Raw genomic sequence first — 13,147 nt, 5'->3', positions numbered from 1 at the left:
AGCCTAGCTGTCCATGGAGGAGTACGAGTCACGACAAGGGAAAATGGATACGGCCTGTCAATCGGTATTAGGTACGGAGTACGGAGTACTTGTACGGAAATTACATGTAATAATTACTGTACTGTACATGCTAAGACCAAGAACTCCGCACAACTACAGTACAGCCACAGTACTAGGTACCTATGGAGCTTAAGTAGGTACTTGAGTAATGACGCACGGCGAGCATGCTGCACTCACTTGCAAGTAATTATTACCTGTGGTCGATTCATATGTACTCCGTACAGCTCAAGTACTTACTTCCTCCGCACACTTACAGGACTTGCCCCTACTGTACAGGTACCCTTGCTGTATTACTTATACTTGCCGTCGCCGTTTCTCTATTTGTCCACTTCCGGGCCACAAGTACCTACTGCGTACTGTACTTGCTGCCATATTCCAGCGCTCTTGGCAGACGCCCCCAAACCTTCTCCAACGCGGACCGACTCCCATGTGCTCTCAATCTCCTACCCGCCGGACCGTTTGCGATGCGTCGTCGTCCGTCGCCCTCCCAACCTGGGCCGAAGCCGATGCTTCCTCCTGATGGCCAAGCGCGGGAGCGACTCGACGGCAGGTGATCGGAATCGAGTCGGCCGGCACATGACCGCGCGACGAGTGCCTTGGACGTGCCACGGTAGGTGCGCCGGCATGCATGCGTCGTACGACTACCTGTAGACGCCCTCGTACCTGGGCCTGCCATTCTCTTGGCCGTTCGAAATCTTCGCCTTGGTCACGGGGTGGGGGACGAGGGTGGGAGGGGTGTCGGCGATGCGGTCGCCTCGATCGCCCTGGCGAACTCGTAGTTTTTTCCACCCCAGCATCTGCGCCGAGGGCGCGGAGATTGCCGTTTCCCCTGATCCAAGCACGCCTAGCCTATATGTGCAGGTACGTGTACTGCAAGTACGTACGAGCATTCGTACCGACGTACTGCAATGTACTGCTTGTATTACATGCGCAGGCACATTTTCGATTGGCATGGGTACGGAGTACCTGCAACGTATCGGCGCCGGTATCTACTTGCCTGCATTCGATGGGAGATGCTCGAATGGGTGCGAGCATGGGGCGAGCAACTTCTTCCGCCTAGGCAGGATCCCTGCCAGAGATCGAGCCCAATGCCCATGAAGTACTTACTCACAACCACTTACTGTGTACTTGCTTATCTTGTTGCACATTCTTGGTTGACGCTGGAGCCGGCACCTTGAGGTCTGTTCCGTGCCGGTATCTGCACTCGAGATCGTACAACCGAAAAAGAAAGAAAAAAAAGAGGACGAGCTATACCATGTGCTGGCTATAGACGTTATCTTTGTGGCATCTGTCCTCATCTCGGTTCTACTTGGAGCCAACCGCTCATCACGTATGGGGGGGGCACTTGCCTGTCCATTAGTCAAGTACTGGGGCGTGTACTGTAAATTACATGTGCTGTAGGTGCAAGTCTGGTGCGCATGCATGTACATGTACAGTGAGTACTTGTTCTTCTGTCATGGACAAATCATCCCCGCGTCATACTAGCATACCTGCACAACTCCTGTACACGTACTTGCAGGCACATGAAAACCCCGAGTTGGATGTATCGGCTGGCGCGCACTCGATGGATGGAGAATGGCAAGGTCTACCTTGTGCCCATTCGGTCGTCTCCCCACTGTCAGTTTCTCTAAACGTGCTCCATTAGGTGTGCGGCGCAAGCATGCTGCGCATGTACATGTACAGTACACGTCGTATGGAGCTCATGGTGGTGCCAATGGTCCATGTCGATCTCCAGCACCCTTTGTTAGGAATCCCTCGACAGGGTACGGAGTACGGAGCACTGATTAGCACAGGGTACTACGGTACAGGCAGTAATAGTCCTTACAGTTCTCCGTACGAGCGAGCACTTGCAACTACATACTACCTAGTAAGTACAAATGAGTACGAGTATTGCAGCAAGCACTTACTGTACTGCACAGTACTAGGCAAGTACTCCCATATGCAGGAACACCCAAGTACGTACTTGCATGTACAATAGGTGTGCAACTACAGCATATATTCGTGCGTGTGCAGACGACCCAAAGTACACCTACGTTGTAGATGGCCGCCACTTGGTACCCGTACAATAGGGGCACTTGTTTGCACTCTGTGCACAGCCAACGGTGGACAACCAACGAGGCCAAGAGGACGATTTGCACCATGCCGTTGGTCCGCCTGCATGACGAGGGAGGGATGCCTGGCCAGAAGCGGACGAGTGCGGGCAGTTCCCCCGTCTCCGCTCGCTTGTCCATTAAGTGTGCAGTGACAAGGTAATTACCTAGGTACCTAGTGCGCACGAACAGTCGGTATTAATACCGAGCACCGCCAGCAAGTCCTATTGCCATGGCTGGTCGGACCCGTGCAGTACAGTACCTAGTACGTAGCAGTACGGTACACATCGCAGTACAGTACGTCGCAGTACAGTACGTCGCAGTACAGTACGTCGCAGTACAGTACGTAGCAGTACAGTCAGTACACCTCAGCACGCACTTGTACACCAAAGCACTTGTAGCAATGATGCAAGTACGGAGTACGGAGTATAACACCTGCAGTTGTATGCACATTGCCTGTACTGTACTGTACAAGCACACCAATGCAAAAGCACACCAATGTACAAGCACACCCACGTCGCTTCGCCGCTCCACGCCTTTGGAGGCGGTCCTCGGCCGCTGCACATAATTACGACCTGCTGTGCATCCTGAGGAACGTCCTGCCGATTAAGGTGCACGGCGCACAAGTACAGTGCTCGTACGGGTGCAGAGCACCGAGCACTCGTCCCCGCCATGCGAATCTGCCTCTGCGATTGATCCAGCAACGACCGTCATCACCCGCTCGGCTGCGCACAAAACCCAGCAGTACGTAAGTATGTACCGTCTCGGGCGCGGGACTTGACCGAATTTCCAGGCCTTGGAAAGTCACCCAAAGACTCTGTCTGACCCGGCCGCCGATGGTGGTTCGACAGTCGGTCCCATCCATTCCGCCTTCCCAGTGGGGGCAGGGGTGTCGGCTAGGGCATCCTGAATCCTCGGATCGTCCTTGATCAAAAATCGGATGCCCGTCACACGCGCGACGGGGCCAGGTCGTAGGTACTGCAGGCGCAGTACGGGTCCGGCGTTTGCGCATCTCGTGGATGGCTGCCTAACTGGCCATTTGACAATTGCTACCGGAGCATGCAGGATTCCTACGCAATTACTGCAAGTACAGCAAGTAATACGTTGCAAGTACAGTACGGATACGGAGTAGTTGTGCTGGTATTGATGCAAGTACCATGCCGTAGGTACAACCAGGTGTGCGAGTACTTACTGTGCATGTGCAGCACATGAATGCATCTACAGAGTGCATGCATCGCCGGAGTGCTCCCTCTCACCTACAGCAAAAGTACGGAGCACCTGTATTATTCCGTACACTTGTTCATGATAAGCGCTTGCCAGTGCACTTGAGGCACGACGCCATGCGAGTGCTGGCTCCACGCTTTGCGCCTGCACGTTGCATTCATGACGGTACCTGCACTCGTGCATGGAATGCCACTGTAAGTGCTCCGTACAGAGAGCACAGTATTCCATACAGCACAGAGTGCCAACCACGGCGCCCCGGCGCATTTGCCTGTGCACAGAGTAGGCCTGGCGGCATGCACGCGGCACGAATGCCGACACAGATGCCACGCCCGTGCACGCGTGCTCGACGGCTGCTACGTAAGCATGCTCACGAGCCGACGGCCAAGGAGAATAGGACGACCGCTTCGATCATGCCGTCCGATGCATGCGCCGTGGTCCGCGAGAGCGTCGGCGATGACGTCACCCACCTTCTCTCGCGTGCGTGCCGCCTGATCGAGCGAGCGAACCGAGGGGACGCATCGGCTCTGCATCTCCCCAACCCGCCCTCCCTCCCAATAGGTTCGACAGCACCAGCGTTTGCCTCTTGGGTACGGAGTACCTAGTAGGTAGTCGCTGCGGCAAGGAATGGCCGTCCATGCCCAGCCTCGCCCTGAACAAAGGCCCATGCCCAAGGCTGGCGAGGCGGCATGATTCGCCACGACGGACCAAACCGGCCCCATATCTGGTTCGCGGCACCATGACCCATGGGCCCAGGACGATGCAACTGATCATCTCCTTTTCCATCGCGGGGCGGGCACGAGTGCGCGCATGTACCTCTCTACTAGGTACTGCACTGCACTGCACTGTACTGTAACACTGCAAGTACATGCACTTGGACCTACGTAATTGCTCCGTAATTGCGCTCGCGCGCGCCAGTGCACCGTACGAGTGCTCGAGTCGTACCGAGGGGCCCTGACGTCGATTTGAGCAGAGTGGCATCGGGGAACGGGAGGAGAACATGGACTCGGTATTACGGTACAGGTAATCAATACTGTACTTACTTACTTACATGATTGATTTCCCGCATTCACTGCCACTCTACTCCGCCAGCTCCGCCAGGCCATCGCTGCATCATAGCGCGGCATCGTGCTATAGGACCTGTAATGTACGTGGACAAGTACCTGCAAGTACCTGCACCGTCACCAGCACGACTCGAGCTCGATTTTTTTCGTCCCTTGTATTCTGCCGAGAAGGGAGTGCCTGGACGGCAAGTACCTGTACATGCACGTGCACTTCCTCGCCAGACAAAGCGCAAGTACATGTACATGTAATCATTCAGCACATTCACTGGTGCCCACAGCACGGAGCACAGCATGACCATTTGGGTGAACGCATTCTTACTATTACTGCTGTAATTACATGATACATTTACACCCAAGCAAGGCTCCAAGCACCACAGATGCGTCCCTACCGACTCCAGGTACTCCGTAATGCTGTACTTGTACGCACACCGGATTACATGCAGGTGCAAGTCATACCGTGCAGTGTTATGGCGATGGATTGAGCATCATGTTTTCAGCTGAGCCCGACTGTAAATATTTGATCGCATATACTTGCTTGTGCATGCACGCCCATCACTTGCGCTTGCTTGTGTGCTGCCTCCATGCGGGGACCGACGCATGTTCCGCCGGCTTGGTACGAGCACGACAGGCAGCGCAGCATGCACGTCGGCGAAACTCGATGCTCGTGCGTGGGACATGCCAACATGCCAACACGAGGCCCGAGGGTCACATGTCCTGCTTGGGCCAGCCTCCAGCGAGGGGGACCCAAGGGGAGAGGTCGCTCGTGTCGGCGGCATCGGGCGCCGGAGCAAAGTCCAGGTGCGCAACCGATGATGCGTGCGAGGCGGTACGGATCAGTCCATGCCCGGCCAGGAGTGATTGGCCACCCCCAACCATGAGCGCCGTCCTCGCACGTACAGTACAGGTGCTCGCCGCACCGAGTGCCAGTGCGCTACAACTACTGTACTACTCTAGTACTTAGGTACCCGTAGGTAGAGTTCAAGTCCACCTCGCCGTTCGCCGGCAATGCGTACTTGCGGACATGCATGGGCCATGGAGGCGTGCGAGCACAGCCAGCAGCGCTGGGTGTGCTCGGCCGATTCGAAGCCGTCAGATCCGTAGCGCCCGTCGACAAGTGGTTCGCCTCCGAGGAAAAAGGAAGAAAAAAATCATGGGCGATCTACCAGCAAGTAGGGGTGCGGTGGCACCGAACCATGGAATACCGCCATGCAAGTACGGAGCACTTGGGGTGGAATACTTGCCTGGGTAAGTATGTACAGTACTTGTCGAGTACTGCACTGGTAGTGTGATGGTGCAGCCAGACAAGTACAACACGCAAGTACTTACTTGCATTGTATTTATACTGTACAGTAGGTGTACTTGGTTGTACTAGACTCCGCAGTGCAACTTCATATTAGTATTCAAGTACTCCGTACAGTAGCTGTATCAAGTAATTACTGCACTTACGCACCCACCGCACATGTACACCATGCCATTCTCGACCGCCGTCATGGTCAAACAGCCAAAAGGAAAATGCTCAAGGAAAAAAACGGGCCGGGGAAATCTGTCAAGGGAGGGCGGAGGGTGGAGACTGGCGTGCGGATGGACGGTCGAGGGCGGATGGCGGAAGAAACAAAACCCACCCAGGCCGCTCGGCACGTCGCGGTTGGCGGCGGTACCTGGGCGCCTGCGCATCTGCGGTGCTTCGTACGGGTGCCGCGCGAGTGGCTGGCTTCCGGAGCCGGCCCGTCAAGCAATCAAGCCATGGCCGGCGGCGACGAGACGAGAATGGAATCATTCTTCGCAGCCATGCCGAGTATTGCTCTCTACCGCGCTCGCCCTGGTGCCGTTTGCTTCCGAGTCGGGGCTTCGGCCATTGGCGGTCACGGCCGCCGTGGCGTCCAAGGTCGCGGCGCATCCCCTGCAGCAATTTGCGGCCTGCCGCCGTGCTTTGCTCGTCGGTTCACGGCCCAGCGCAGCGGGCTGGCACGGCGCATGGCACGCCGCCCGCCGCAGGGACGATCGACAGCAGCATGGCCATCTCGGGAGCATCGACTTGCACCCGTGCTGCACCGAGCACTTACGGGCACCTTGGGCTTTCGTGCCGTCCCTCCTTGCGCCCGTGCGAGTTCGAGCAAGCAAGCGCCTGCCGCAGGGGTACGCGGAGGCGTACGGGGCACTGCGCAGCGAACAATTACAGTGCATGCAGGCACCAAGTATTACAGTGCTTGCTCGTGGGTACGGAGTGCGGAGTGCGCGCCGGCGACTCGGCGCTGCCTCCATCCGTCTTCCGGGGGCATGGCACCGGCCTGCGGTTATTAGTAGGTGCATTATACGTTCTAGTGTCGAACAACGACATCTACAACCACCACATGCACACGTAATGATACCGAGTAGTGTCAAGCTGCCGTGGCAAGTCACCGTACGGAGTAGTTGCTTGTGCAGGACTGCAGGAATGGCCAATGCTTGTTTCTGCAAGTACTGTACGGCACGCCTATGGGGACGGCGTTGTCTCCTGCTACGGAGTACTGGAATACCTTGGTACCTACGCACAGTACCTACTTACCGAGGTACTTAGATAGTACGTACCAAGTACAGTAGGTACTGTAGGTACTTACCTTGGTAGGTGCCTAGTAACTACTAGTAGTAATTGATAGCTGGGCTCCCTCCCTTTCAGCACTCCGACATGTATGCATGTACCGGTAGCAAGCCCTGCACAGTGTACTCCGTACCGAGCGAGCCTCGACACCTCGGCGCGTCCAGTGCGTCGCGCCCTGTGCCCTGTGCGTTGCGTCTCCTGCACCTCGTCCTTTCTTCTTCGAATCGCCATGGACGGAGGCGCCGAATGGTGGGTGCCCGCTGAGCGCTGCGCATCACAGTGCAAGTACGCCGGCAGTCACTTCAGTGCATGCTTACCATGGCCGGTATTTCGCGAATGGGGTGCCAGGTTCGATAACCATGTTGCAGTACACCCGCTATGCATGTAATTGCGGTACACGTACTTGGTCAATTGCAGTATCAAGTGCAGTATTAATATCACTGCTTGTATTCCGTATACCACACCTTTTCGTCGTGAAAGCAGTTTTGGCTGCCAAGGCAAACTGCGCCTACAACTACTCTACTTACTGTACGGTACTTACTGTACGGTACTTACTTACTGTACAGTACTGTACACGTCCGCTGTAGTTGCAGTGGTACATCTACATGTCCAGCACATGCAAATATGTTCCTCCAAAGAACAAGCGACTTCTCATCGTGCACTGCAGTTGTATATGCACATATAGGTGTACTATACATGTACAGCTAGGTTTGCAAAATCTCCGACGTCGTGCAAACGTCCATTTCTAGACCTTGTTCTCCAAGCCATCCACCGCTTGCCGGAAAGCAACGGCAACCCACCAAACGATGGAACGGCTGGTCCCATTGGGTGGAGGCTGTGGGCAGCAGTCAGTCCAGCTTCCACCCAAGCAAGTACGTACTTGTTACCGTACTTACTGTAAGTACATGCTGCCCATGCACAGCCACGAGTAAGTGGTTGTATAATACCTACAGTAAGTATGCTTATGTGTCCAAGTATGCAGCATGCCTGGAAGCAGAGCAGAGGGCGTGCCATGCGAGCAGGTCGCACGGTACGCCGATGGGCCCCTACTGTGCTCGGTGCCGCGACCATGATCTGGGCCTGCGTTGGCACCGTGACGCCACGGCGTCGAGCGGACGCCACGGGTGCCGACAAGCTTCGCCGCCGACGAGCTCTGCAGCAAGTGCCGGAGGCGGTCAGCTGCGGCCGGCGAATCTGGGGTGATAAAGGGGCAGATCGAGACTAAAATTTTACACCTGCCGCACTTACTTACTGTACATGGGCCCCGTACAGGTACGTGCGGGTACATGCTTCCTCGCCGCCGTCCACCCACACCCACCATTTCGTGGCGCACGGGGAACAAGCTTCCTACAGACTAGAGCTCGACTCGACGGCCAGGAGAACCGACGACTCGACGGCCGGCGGACGAGAGGGAAAGCGGCGAGAACGAGGCGACGGCGGCATCAGCCAACCTGCGCGAGCATTATTCGTCTCCTGCCTCGAAGGCCTCGGGACGCACCGTCCTGGGCCTCGATCAGTCGTGGCCTCGTCGGGGAGAGCTGGCGGCGCGCGGCGCGGTTACGTACCTGCACGTACCGGTACATGGGCACGGCCAAATCGACGCACGTCGGCGCGGGCTGGCGTCGCAGCGTGGCCGCAAGCTTGCCGTGCAGCGCAGGCTGCGGTGGGTAGCAGCACATGTACGCCTGCATGAGAGGGTGCACACGTACCTGCGACGCCCTCGGCTGTTGCCGCCGTCATCTGTTCCTCGAAGGAACCGACTGGACCGCCGGCACGACGATGCGCAGGCTGGGCCCGACTCGACCCGACTCGACTCAACAAAAGCAGATGGGGGTCCCACCGTCGACAACCCAGCCGATCGGCGAGCACACGAGTAATAGCACAAGTACCTGTGCGGAGTAGTTGTCCTTGCTGTACGGAGTACTTGTGACAGCATTGTGCTTGCAGCATTGTGCAAGTACCTTACGCTGTACTGCTGTACGGAGTGCCCAGTGCGTGTCCAGCTAGCTAAGTACCTACCTACTAAAGTACTAGGTAGCATGGTAGCTGTTCGCTAAAAAGGGCAACTGCCCCGGTGAGCGCACGTGGGGAACCCCATCCTCGAATGGGTCCTCGGACCAACGCCAGAGGAGGTCTGGTACCCGGTACGGCGCAAGGTACGCTCATGTACGCCACGAGTGGGTGCCGCCAGCACCGGCGGGCAAGTACCATCCATGTACACTTGCGTACTCGCCGGTGGTGCCGGTACATGGCCAAGCGCAGGTTTGGCGGGGGCAAACGATAGCACGGCGAGTATATGACGCCGGCTGCTCGTATGGATCTGGATGAATTTCAGCCCGGGCCAGAAGGGTTACATTCGCGTCGTTCTGGAAGCTCCGTGGACGGCTTCAGAACGAACAATCGAAGACGGGGCCCAACAGTACCAAGAAAATCCGGAACGAGATGAAGTCACCCTGGCCCTATCCGCCCATGCCCGGTCCGCCACGACGGCCATGACTCGACGGAACTCTAGGGCAGCTCGCGACAGGGCGGGCCGACGGAGACGATGAACGCCAATCTTCCAGAAGCTCCGTTCCTCGCCTCACCACCACGACACCATCCTGCGCCGCGCCGACGAGCCTGCAGGCATGCACCTATGCAGGCACGTATTCTCCGCACGAGCTCGAGGCCATCCATCCAATACGAACCCGTCCCCTTCTACAAGGACATGGTTGTGCTCGAGCAAGCACGTCGCACCTCGACGGCGTGCATGCAACGACAAGCAAGTACTGTACTTGCCTACTTATTACTTACCAAGTACCTAGTAGGTAAGTGTACGGTGCTGCACGGCATGGAGTCCATGTGCAATGAATGCTGGCATGTACTGTAGGGCGCGCGTGCTCTGGAAAGCTACTTGCCCGTGAGTAATGGTACTTACATGTATGTATGTGTACTTGCAAGCAGGGCCTGGCTGTACTTGCATGTAAGTAGTTGTACTTGTAATGTGTGCGGTGCTCCTGCGCGCCAAGTACAACTACTGCAAGTACTGTACGTGCCGGTATGGGTGCTGGTCTCCACCAGTGTAGGTACCGGGTGCAAGTACTTACCGTACGCAAGTACTTGCACCATACTTGGCCTGCTGGTGCAGCACGGAGCACAGAGTACCGGCACGGCGGACGAGAACCTGCTCCTCTTGTCTCGTCTCGCATGTTCATCTCCAAGTTGCGGGTAAAGAGGAGCGGTCCATGAACGAACCAACAGGGAGCAGGGTAGCAAAAGACCTGGCGTGATCCAGATCCACCGGAAATCGTAGACGGTCATCTGGATCTGTGTGAGATTAGGTCGGCAACAGACCCCCATTTGCCTCGCCTCGGCCGCTGCTGGCAGAACCCCTGTTCCCAGCAGGACGAGCACGATGGTACAGGTACGGATCTGCACCCCGTCCAGGTGCATCCTGACCCATCCGCACAGCAAGTACCGTGCATGTACTTTTCTCGTCCTGCACACCGGCCAGCAGGGAATTAAGTACTTGGAGGAAGTGACGGTAATGCTCGTATCAGCGGTAATACTGGCAAGCATACCAAGTACAACCTTGCAGTACTTGCTTGTACAGTAAGCATGCGTGCCCTCGGGTGCATGTAGATTCGTGCGGTGTACTTCTTGTGCACTGTACGGGCCGAGAGCCACGAGGTGCGCGATGCGGCTTCCGATGCGTACAGTGCCTGCGGCTTCCGATGCGTACAGTGCCTTGCGCTCTCGAGATTGCCGCTTGGGGGTACGGGAATGTCCAACTGCGCGGGTGTGCAGGTACACGCACTCTGTACTCCGTATTACAGAGCACTTCCTTTCATGAGTACAAGCACACCCTTGCTCGCCAGTATTACACCTTGGTGCATGTATTTGTACAGTAATTATCTTGCGCGCACAGCACTCCGTATACGGAACACATCCATACAAGTACAAGTAAAAGGAGTAATACCTACCTACCTAGGCACCTAGCACTTACCTTAGTACCTAGTACCTACACCTACTAACCTACTAGGTACTCATAGCTGTGCAACCATCTCCATGGGACCGCACGCCCGTCCACTCGATGACTGGCATCGGGTATGCCCCCTTGGGAAGGGACGCCGTCATTAGCGACAACCGAAGTCGTTGGATACGTGACAGCCCGATCGACGAAAACCCCCCCTCCCATTCCCGGTCGAGGAGACAAGTGGGTGGGCGGCCGGCCAAAAGCAACGGCTCGAGAGAACAAGCCCCTGCTGGCCATGAATGGCGACCGATGTCTCGACTCTGCGCCGCAAGATGCGGCCGTCGGTAACCCCCCAATGCGGCCGCGCGAGAGGGAGTGGCGGATGGGAGACGTGTGATGCGTCATGGCCGTGCCGTCAAAGCAGGCGCAAGTGCACCAATGCATCGGAGGTAGGTGTGCAGAGTACGGCAACGGCACGTCGGTCACGATGCATGGCGAGTGGAGGAGGCCAACCAGGACCGTCCGTCGCCCACGAGTCGGCGGACTCGAGCGGTCGAATGCGTTTGGGGAAGAAAAAAAAAAGCCAAGGCCGTGCATGCCTCCAAGATCATGTGTCCCCTTCGGTCTCCATGCACTCTCCGTCGGCCATCTTGGCCAGGTTTCGAAAGGATGCCCTGCCGGTGGTGGTCGAGGCGGCCGTCCGCATTGAACGCCCGCCAGCTGCGCTCGCCGCCTCGGTGCTCGCAGATCTCGCCAGCATCCCGGCGCCGCGCTACTGCACGAGCCACGGCGAGGCCCACGCGCCCTAGGCTCTAGCTGGCGGTGCAGATTCCTCGTAGGCGTCGGCTCGAAATCGAGATTTCCTCCATCCACCACGCACGCACGCATTCCGGGCCCTCGCTTGGGGGCCACCGCCGGAAGGCGAGCGTTCCGACAAATGCACACGACGACGGTCCGTCGTCGTGTCTCGCTCGCCAGCCAGCCAGCCAGCCGGCGAGCCGACTCGTCACAAATTCTGCCACCCTTTTCGCCCTCTCTCGTTCCCTGCCACCGAGGGTAAACAAGCGGCGGCAAATGAAACGCTTGGCTCGCGGCCAAGCTCGTCAGGTCAGCAGCTCCCGGCGAGACGGAGGGAAGCAATGTTGGTTGGACCGTGAAGAATCGTCGGTGCTGGAACTTGGTACACGTACGACCACTTGATTGGATGGGGGCGGATGGCCATGGCGGGCGTCGGCCTGGGCACGCACTTGACAGACAGTTGCTCAATCCGCGCTCAATCCGCGCTCAATCCGCGATCAATCCGCACACTACGGTACATGTGCTGTCCACCGTAGGTGTGCACCCAAGGACAACCGTTGCGTGAACGAGTCCGTCGTCGTACTGCAACCAAGCAAGTAATTACAGCAAGTACATGCAGACCATGCAGGCCATGCAGACATACTGTACTTGCGGTGCAGGCATAGTCGTACAGTGCAGGTACATGCACTTGCACCTAGCGATCCATACCGGGCCGTATCGGTGCTGTTGGCCTCGGGGGTTTTCTCCCGGTACGATCGCTGACGTACTCCTTCCTGCCCTGCGAGAACGTAAAAGTAAGTACTTCCATGTACAAAGTACGTACTGTACTTGCGCAGTACGCGTACGTAGTCTGGCGAGTACGTAAGTGAATGCCCACACTACCTGCACATGTACTTGCCTGTTCTACAGCACATACTTATTCTGCAAGTACTTGTACTCCGTACTGCAAGTATTATTACCGTACACCCAAGTACAGTACTCCGTACGTGCACAGTAATTAATAGTGGTACGAGGAGAGAAAGACTGCAACTAATATTAATACGTAGCTGTACGAGAAGGTGGACAGAGTGCTAGGTACGGAGCACAGTATATTACTTACAGTACTTGCAAGTACAGAGTGCGTCAAGTGCGGATACGCCGTGCCTGTTGCGGGTGGCATGATTCCTGGCTGGTCGTACTTGCAGCTCCGTGATGGCCTGTCAAGGACGGAAAGTGCATCCACCTCACCGCTACGCTCGTCGATGCCCTCGTCGATACGCTCGAGCAGCAGGGGAAAATTTGCAATGACGCATTTGCCCGACGTGCCTGCCCTTCCTTTTGCCCGCGCCTGCGTGCCCAGGTCTGTGCCGATACCGCCACCTGTTCCTGTGCCCGTCCGGAC

The 13,147-nt window shown here is 56.9% G+C and overlaps 2 protein-coding genes across 2 annotated transcripts; both read left to right on the top strand.

Annotated features, from left to right (window-relative positions):
- Positions 1-5,947: 5,947 nt before the first annotated feature.
- On the top strand, positions 5,948-6,798 carry DCS_05388 (uncharacterized protein; the record flags this gene model as incomplete). Its single annotated transcript, XM_040802694.1, has 2 exons — positions 5,948-6,571; positions 6,640-6,798. The coding sequence occupies 2 exons, from the start codon at positions 5,948-5,950 to the stop codon at positions 6,796-6,798; spliced, it is 783 nt and encodes a 260-aa protein (XP_040657727.1).
- Positions 6,799-8,082: 1,284 nt separating this feature from the next.
- On the top strand, positions 8,083-8,890 carry DCS_05387 (uncharacterized protein; the record flags this gene model as incomplete). Its single annotated transcript, XM_040802693.1, has 2 exons — positions 8,083-8,175; positions 8,372-8,890. The coding sequence occupies 2 exons, from the start codon at positions 8,083-8,085 to the stop codon at positions 8,888-8,890; spliced, it is 612 nt and encodes a 203-aa protein (XP_040657726.1).
- Between the last annotated feature and the right edge of the window lie 4,257 nt (positions 8,891-13,147).

Source organism: Drechmeria coniospora, chromosome 02 (assembly GCF_001625195.1).
Source record: "Drechmeria coniospora strain ARSEF 6962 chromosome 02, whole genome shotgun sequence".
Taxonomy (NCBI): domain Eukaryota; kingdom Fungi; phylum Ascomycota; class Sordariomycetes; order Hypocreales; family Ophiocordycipitaceae; genus Drechmeria; species Drechmeria coniospora.
Note: the sequence above shows the minus strand (reverse complement) of the source record. Positions and strands in the feature narration are given on the sequence as shown.